General features: G+C 40.3%; 1 protein-coding gene across 5 annotated transcripts in view; it reads right to left on the bottom strand.

The window, feature by feature from the left end:
- The window catches only part of mical2a (microtubule associated monooxygenase, calponin and LIM domain containing 2a), a 34455-nt gene that overhangs the window by 20494 nt on the left and 4629 nt on the right, over positions 1 to 9332 (bottom strand). For all 5 annotated transcript variants that reach the window (XM_088412211.1, XM_088412215.1, XM_088412214.1 and 2 more), the window contains 2 exons: positions 3060 to 3431; positions 26 to 233 (listed from right to left, as the gene is read on the bottom strand). In XM_088412211.1, the coding sequence (XP_088268337.1) occupies positions 26 to 233; positions 3060 to 3323 (472 nt within the window). In that variant the 5' untranslated portion in view covers positions 3324 to 3431. The remainder of the gene's footprint in view (positions 1 to 25; positions 234 to 3059; positions 3432 to 9332) is intronic.

Consider the following 9332-nt stretch of genomic DNA (forward strand, 5'->3'; position numbering starts at 1 on the left):
CAAATAATGAAGTGCTAAAACTCACTGATGTGATCTATGGCCCCGGCGCAAAATTTGCCGTAAAACTTTTTGGCCCCGAGGCCCCGCAGGTCATGGATGGTGAAGGGCCAAAGGTGCAGTACGTTGTTTCTGGAAAAAGAGTCCCTCTTCTCGATCACCACCACCTTGGCCCCCAACAGGGCGAGCTCGATGGCCGTGCGCAGGCCACACGGTCCTCCTCCGATGATGAGGCACTGAGGAAGACAAGTTGTGATTAAGTAGGTTTCACATTACTCACACAAGAGTGCAAATTTTCCTGCAGGGATGACATTCAATTTATTTCCTAAAACCCTTCTAAGCGTTAAAACACACTTGCGCAGATTATCATCACTATACTGCGCCGATTGGGGAGAAAGGCAAGGTGACATCACCCTAAACAAAAAAAAAGCAACTTAGAAGAGGTTGCCAAGGCGAACATCTGCCAAAATCTTGTATCAGCATGAGCCATGATTACAGCCTGACATGAGCGGACGTGATGCTCTCCTCGTGTGTCCGCCACAAAGCATATGAAGTCACCTTGCGTGAAGCTACGAGCGTCTGTCTTTGTTCTAAGAATCGGGTCCAAACATGACATCACCTTCTTGGATGATAGATGAAAAGCAGTGACGCAAGTATGCTGTACTCTTTCTGGAAATCTATTTCTTTTCTTCCTTTCTAAATGTTTAAACACAAGTGTGTGTGGTTCAGTGGTATATCGTTTTTTTTTTCCCTTTTGGGATATCATACAGGATGAAAAAAAAAAAGTTGCTAGTTTTGGTAGCTACTGAAGGGATCCAGTTTTGAGACAGCCAGTAACTAAGGCCCCATATCATGGGAGTTCAACTTTTGGAGATTTTAACCATGTAACAATGTTGATTTCTCACACTAAGCACCCCCAAAATGTCATTTTCCTTCATTGTTGCATTTCTTAGCATTCCTTGCTTATTCTACGCTCACAGCAATGGACCTGCCCAAGCACATAAACATGCAAGAGGCCTGACAACAATAGTAATCCCTCGTACCACCCATGCAAGAGGTAATACCTTAGTTGTTTTTGGTTCCAGGGTTGAAAAGGGGAGATTTTGCACCGAGTCAGCCAAGTAAACAGCAAAGTTTCATTTAGTGTGTTTTGAAAACCAAACAATCAGCCAAACATAAGTGAGGTGAGGCAGCCACAGCGTGAGAGCTGCAGCTTCAGTAAACAAGACCTTTCACTTCCTATTTCGAAATACCATAAAACTTAAGAAGAAATTACCAATGTGCCAAATATAATTTATATGCATATATTTCACTGTGGAAAGTGGAAAAAAATAACAAGATCTAAGTTCTCTAACTGGAAGGATTGTTTCACTGACCATCACAGCTCAAAAACAATTATATTATGAAATCCTGGATTACTTTTTCCATGTTGGGCTACTAATGACTCAAAGTACCACTTACAACTGGATATGAGTGAGTCTCTTGCTGACCGTGTTAAAATAACAACTCTCAAGGTAAATGGTGGGAACATTTGTGTTGATAATAATTATTGTTGCGCTACAGGTGATGACTTGAGGCTGTAGATACTATGTTTTTACATCTGGTTCCACAGGGATAAGGGTAATGACATAATGTTTTAGCATGTGATTCCAGAGGTTATCAGCACAACATATTTGCAGGTGTCAAACTACACCGGTGACATACTGCCCGTACAGGCCTACTGCCATCTTGACAAGTTTAGCTAAAAACCAATGTAAAAGGCAATCTAGTGGAAAAGCCATGAAAATGTGACTAGCATTTTGCTAATTTAAGTCCTGTTCCCATTCACTGGTGTATTTTCCATGTCAGAGGCTTTTTCCAGCCCAGTTGCTGAGTCAGGACAATCACACTTCCTGTCCCATGAGGTAATCTCAATGTCATAGAGGAAACCATGTCCACAAACTGCCTAGCCCATCTTGTCCACTGCCCCACTGGTGAGCTAAACTCATTAAAAAGCTCAAGACAGATCAACTCCATAGACAATCCAGTCAATGTCAGTTTATTTCAGTAGTTCTAACCGAGTGATCCAGGCCCCCAGCAAGGTCCCGCCTTAAAACCCAGATGACATCATGTCCTCGACAGCAATGAAGTAAACATTGAGTGTTGAGTGATATCACATGAGCCACTTTTAAAGTTGGCCTAAAACAGTCACAGGCAATTTAGTAGTCAAGTACAAGTAGACTTTTCTGTGACTCATAACTCGAAATCAGAGGTAGAGTGCAAAAATGCTCTTACAACTGTTTTGAACTTCAAAAAAAACTTTGGAAAAATGTGTTCTAGTTTAAACACAATATTCTTATGCTCATGGAATAAGAATTAAGAAGATTAAACTATCCATTTACATCTATATGAGGGAGTTGCCATAATGGCATTTTAATAACACCCTCTGCTGTCAACTGAAATTGACGTCCAACTGCCCTCGGGCTTGCTTCGTGACCATCACAAGAACAAATCAAGAAAACAGATGAGCAGGAATGTTCACAATGTGAGCTCAAGATTAGTTTGGGAAATTCAACTCAGCAGCATAAAGAAGTACATGGAAGCACCAAAGAAAATTAAGATTTGAAAGATAAGATGTAAGCCAGTTTTTCATCCTGTCACAATCATTTCATTGTCATATTGGATCTGTTTAAAATTGTAAAAGGACCATTGATGGATGGATCGACCGATAGACAGTCCGATAGCTTGATAGATAAAGACACAACTCATTCCCTCTCTGCACTCTTTGATGGAATTGCAGTTTCTAGTGGGTCTGTGGTCTATACAGCAATGAAGCATAATTACATTTTAATTAGTTGTGCATGGATTGGCATGAGGTCACATGTCTATTTCAGCCTTAACTGTGAAAACACTTGAAAGTTTTTCCAGATGGGCACACATTGGTTTTACCATACAGAGCCTTTGCATGAAATGATTGGCCATACTCTATATAGAGGGAATAAATGCACGCCGTCCATTGCAGTAACTTGTAAAGAAAAAAACTACCAAAAATTGTGGTTGATGCAACACAAAACTAATCCTACCTTGGTGCCCACACAGGCTTCACCTTTCTTGTACTCCTTATTGGACATCCTCTTGTCCAGCTTGCTCCATAGTGCTTTTGCCTTCCAGGAGGTGACCTTGGCCTTGAGACTGTCATAGAAGGTGCCATGGTCAGTGGGGTCAAGGTCCAGCTGTCCGCATAGGATGTTGAAGGCCTGCAGAGTTTCTTTGCAAGTGGAAGCCTGGGCAAAGTCCTCAAAGAGCTTCCCGGTATTACTTTCCCTCTCGTCCTCAGTCTCTCCCATGTCCCCTTATGGCGCCGAACGGCTGGGTGCGCTGAGGCTCGTGCTTCGTGCAAGCGCTCTGCCAGAAGTGGCTACACCCTCTGCTCGGCCCGTGCCATCATGCCCAGTCTGAGGAGAAAAGACACACTGTGTGATGTCATCTGGTGGCCAACAATACAGATGCTTTGATTGCATTACAATATTTGAGAAAAAAAAAAAAAAAAAAAAACACTCGGCCACTGTACTACCCTAATACATGAGTGAATTGACATGTTTTGTTCCATGACCTCGCCAACTCAAAACGGTCATATCATCTTTCATATTTAAATGAATAAATAACATTCGCCGGCCTGATGTCTTTTTTTAAAATAGCATAATAATACTGTATTGGGCTTTAGGAAAAAAAAACAAGAAGTGACATAATTATAAAGACCCAAATCACTATACTAAATGCCATTAGCAATAATATTTATGCTGCAAGCCAACGAAAACCAATACCAAAGACCTGTACCGCAAAACCTACCTTGACACTTGATCATGTGTTAAAACAATACATACTTTTTGTGAATAGAAATCTACCTAACACCTCCATTCAACACATTGACTCAAGTGGCTGACTCAAATGACCTAAATCAGGTTTGTGCGGAGCAAAAATCTACATTAACACTGTCATAGCATGATTTTACCTGCTCGGCTCACTTGAGGATAGATTTTCCTCCATGCGGCCCCTGAGCCAAAATGAGTTTGCCACACGTGAGCTAAAAGGTTTGTGCCATATTTTTTAAATTTCCATAGAATCAGTGCGGAGGCATTTGGTCACCAGGGGCAGTAATGCAGACGCCCGCCTCAGTAAACTGCAGAACTATGGGTGATTTTTTTTTTTTCCAAAGATAAAAAAAGGGAATTTGAACAGGGTGCGTATATAGACTTTATATATTGACTGCAACCCCTTAAGCCAACCAAAAAAAGTCAAACCTGTTAAACGTCTTTTGTAACTTCACTAGTTACACTTGCTTTAACAAAAAGCAATAAAAATGCATTTCAACGTTTTTGAAAAGTTAGAACTTTTTTTGTGTTACCAGCAGTCAGCCAACAAACGTTTTAAACACGTAGCCAGTAAATTGGAGCCAGATCTAAAAAAAAAAATGTGGAACTTACAAAAGGTGGAGACCACAATTCTGTGAAGTATAAAGCCTTTGATATTCAACAATGTCCTATGGAGCCACATGGGTTGGCTGTTCCGGGACACCGACACCCAAAGTAATGCCCTATTAGTATTCCACCCCACCCTGGGCCTCAGGTGGCAGCGCAATGAAACTGTTTATAGAGCGCTTTTAAGCCAGACACCAGCACACACATCCAACAAACCTGAGCCGCTGCATTCAAAGACAAAGCCTGCTTCATATAATTATACCATTGTCCTACTGGACCTCGCCTGCTGCCAAACAAGACCTTTCACCCCTCAGATCAGGCATTCAAACACAGCCAGAGCACATTCCTCTGCCACGCGCCTCAACCAGCTCAGATCTGCCCCATCAACAGGAGAGCAGCCCCCTTGATCGTCCCCCTCCATTATCAGCCGTATTCTGCTCACGTGAAATCCAAATATTTCCAGCTTGCTGTAACCCTAAATGCAAGCCACCCTAAAATTTTATGTTTGTGTTATTTAATGAAAATACCACGCTGTCTTTTATACACACTGGCGCAGCGTTCACTGACCACTCACAATGTGAGAAATCTGAAACACACTTATCGGCAACAAATATATAACGTACATATATGAAAACAAGAAAATGTGAAGAATTTACAAAGGTGAGACTTATTCTGTTGTGCTAAAGTTTTTACATTGTCACAAAAGTGTTAATCCGTCCTTTACACAGTAACATAGAAGATGACCCCAAAATTAAACGTGCAACCCATTACAGAGTTATTCTTATCAGATAATAAGAATATATGTCTGTGAGTAGTGTTAAATAATTTTTTTGTGTCGCTCCACTTTTTGGGTTCATATACTGCAAGTGTAAATGCATGTATGCCTTTGTTTTATGTTTCGCTTGACATTATATTCAACTGGGCGTGTCAATAAACAGCTTGGACACTGTTATCAGTGCCTTTAGGTATAATGTATATGCTAAGTAGGTACTGTTAGAACCTACTTCACATCTGGTTTGTTCCAAAATTTGAGTAACTCTATCCTGCCATCTTGTTTACAGCTATCAATTTCACCTTTGTTGTTGAACATGATAATATTATTGTAGGATCTAGGTTAACCACCGGCTTGTTACATGGCCACTGCCCAGACACTTACAAAATACATGATGGATGAAGCAGGTGCTTTTAAGCATGGTGCAAAAAGTGCATTCTAACATGTGGTAAGCGTTTGACATAACACCCATCACCATGAGTGATTAAGACAATACTGGTGAGAAACTGAACTCTTTACTACCTACTTATAACTGAATTATTCCTCAATATTCCCAGAGCTCATAAATCTTTTGGCTATCGTAGAATGTTCATTAAAAAAAAATTCTCTTGACAGCGCTCAGTCTGCTTTTGTGGTTCTGTCCAAGAACCCCGCAAAAATAATGAAACGGTACAAATGAGTGGAACCATATGCACAAAGGCTAATGAAAAGCTACCACTTAAACGTCGCCTCAGCTAAGTCAAAGCTCTCGCTAACTCAGATCATCTCAACTGAAGTAGCGTAGACGTGACCATCGCATGCTGACAGAATGGAAAAGTCACTTGTGGGCAGACACGTCGAGGCCGCAGCACGGCTGTAAAAATACGACTTAATGACAGACAAAACGGAAAGAATACGCAGCATACATCACAGCTGGAGCGTGAAATGTCTAACAGCGTTGGATAATTTCCTACAAAGTCAATTTTTAACATCTCGCTGGGTGACACTGTACTATTTCTTACTTTGATCAGCAAAAAGTTAGATGATTGCTGGTTTTAGACAAAAAGACCTGAGATTTATTTTCATAGGAAACATGATTTTGCTACTATTATTATTTGTTTTCTGTTTTTGCTGATATGTTGAAAATATCCATCCATCTTCTATCAATATGTTGAGACTAAACATGCCGGGATGTTCAATCTGTTAAAGAGATGATATTGCTGTTGGCAAACAATTAAAAAAATAATGGGAAAACCCGAGAAATAGAATTAAAATGGTTAAAAGCTCCACAAAGTTGAATTAGCATGATGAAGGCCCTTTGAAAAAAAACTGATGTTCAGCTTAATCTTTATTTTTTCACTGTATTAAATGCCACTAATAATAATATCTGTGCAGCAAGCCAATGAAAACCAATACCAAAGACTTGTACCGCAAAACCTACCTTGACACTTGATTATGTATTAAAACAATACATACTTTTTGTGAATAGAAATCTTAACTGGTGTGGGTTTAATAGAACAGGGCAGCTTTACCTAACACCTCCACTCAACACATATTGATTGGACTGAAGGGTGGCTGACTCAGAGGTTCACAGACCTTTTCTACTTTGAACTGTGCATGTTTGTATAGTGAGGCCAGCAGTGTATTTTATGCCTATTGGTTAGAATAAATCAAGACCATTCCAAGTGGTTCGCAAACATATTTTTGCATTTGTACACTAAATGGCTGCAAATGTATGCACTTAAGACTACAAAGCAAAATATTCATTCAACAATAAAATTGAATATTTTGACTTGATGGTTGACAAAATGCATACTAGACTGTTTTGGGTATGATGTCATGCAGTTTGGTTTGCACTCCTACAAACTATATCTTCAAAAATAAACAGTGGAAATCTCTACATTATCAACCAAATGACTTAAGGCTGTAAAATTCCAATTTGTATTGTTATCCATTTACATGAATACCAAAGTGAAAGCCATTATAAAGAATGGCTGCCTGGCCATGCAGGCATAGAGACATAGCATGCATGAGACATCAGTTGGAATGTTAGGAATGTACCTGTTGCACCTGGACTGCTGTGCTGAAGGACTCCCGACTAAACATGCACACAACAGCACACACATATACACACTTAGACATGTACGTGTGAACTGTGTTCTGACACATTTCACCATAAAGTCCAATACAGTACTGTACTTGTAAGAATGACAACGTATAGTGTTCTCACTCAAGGAGGTAGCCTTAAAAAGCATATTTGCAATAAAACATCCAGCGGGTTGGGTCAGTGCATTATCATTGTCTATTGCATTTTCACATAGTAAATTAAAAACTGGGCCTGCTATAAAAAGTTAAGAAACAGATTGTTTCCCAATAAATTAAAGATTGAAACTTTAAAGTTGTTTTTTTCTTTTAATAACTAATAGCTTAATACATGTGAACTTCACTCAATTTACATATTTCCGATCATTTCGTTAGCATTCCAACATGGGCATATCTAGCGAGGCAGCTTGCTAGCTATCTAGCGTGCCAGTTATCTAGTTATCCATCGCTCCACTTGTGTCTACTGTCATCCAATACCAACCTTCCAATTTAATAACACAGCAGCTAAAACAAATATTTGTATGGATGTACTGTACTCTTCTTCAACAGGCTTATTGGAAAACAAAAGTTCCACTCCACAACAGGAAATAAGACTGTGTAAGAGTACTGTAGCTCCATAACAGGGCTCCCTTATGTAAACCTTATGCTTCTTTTCCTTGTGGATAACATTTGGCAGCATTCAAACACTCCGTGGGAAGTTTAAACTGGAATGTGGAGCTTATCAAAGAACAGAAAGTACACAAAGCGGACACAATATAGTATAGAGGTCATCAGAGTTGACCCAACAGACACATCCTAAATGGAAGACAATCAACAGAAACTTCAACTCCTAGAAACCGGAGGAGACGACAGAGACGCGATCATCAAGTGAGCAAGCGGTGACGCAATCACCAAGGGAATACAATAGGAAGCTGACGGCACAAAGGAAAACATTGGGAGTGCTGGGAAACGCGCATACATGCGCGCACACAAACAGTGCGGCCAGCCAGCGCACGTAATTACAGACTGGGCCTTAGAAAACCAGGAAGGAACCATCCGTTCGCCCTGATAAGCAACCACAGTGCCAACGGGCTCTGTCCATCAACATGAAGGTCAAAGGAGGTACCAGTGTTATTGCAGCCCTGATATCAGGCAAGTGTCTGAACAATTATGATGAATGTCTCATAAATAAGATGCAATATGTTCTTTCCTCTTCTCGGTTTACAACGGTACCTACATATGACTTAACGAAAACTAGAAAAGGGAATTGCAGTTATGCTTTTAATTTACTCTGAAATACATGTCCGTACCGTAACACAAACCACCCAAATTCAAATGAAATGCCAATAATCTTTTCCACAACATGCCACCAAAATGCTTTTGAAGAATTGTTTGGTACCTGCCAATCTGACGTTTTTGTTTGACACCCCCTAAAGCAGGGGTGCGCAAACTTTTTTGCCCGAGATCTGCTTTTAGAGATGCCCACCTGCCAAATATTGATGAGTCGTTGCTGATATCACAATTACCAGTGATGGGTGACCAACACAGCTCAGCACCAATATAATAAATTAATAGCTCCTCTTTTGCAGTGATATCAGTTTAGTTAACACCATACGAATAAAAATACACATCTGGGCTGTGTCACTCACACACGTAGATTCGTCCAACTGCAGTGAGAGACAGTCCGACTCGTTGGCAGGGAAGAGTGAAATGATCCAGGCAGAACAGACATATTTACAGGGGAGTTAAGTATGGGCCGAGATCTGTTTTTTTTTTTTGTTTGGTGTTTTTTTTAGCTTATGGCCCAGAAGTGCAATGAGACATACAGGAGAATGTCAAGCCTGTCAAGCTTCTGTGATATTGTGAAACAGCCAAACGTTATGAGAAAGCCACCCAATGCTTCAAAATAAACGGTAGGCTATCAATTAATGGTCATGTGAACGGCCTTAATACACTGTTATTTATTCATAGGGATGGGACGAGATATCGCAAGACGAGATCTCGCGAGCTCAAATGCCACAAGATTTCTTGTTCCGTCATGCTAG

The sequence above is a fragment of the Hippichthys cyanospilos genome, chromosome 4, assembly GCF_059441005.1.
Source record: "Hippichthys cyanospilos isolate Australia breed blue-spotted pipefish chromosome 4, RoL_Hcya_1.0, whole genome shotgun sequence".
In the NCBI taxonomy this organism is placed as follows: domain Eukaryota; kingdom Metazoa; phylum Chordata; class Actinopteri; order Syngnathiformes; family Syngnathidae; genus Hippichthys; species Hippichthys cyanospilos.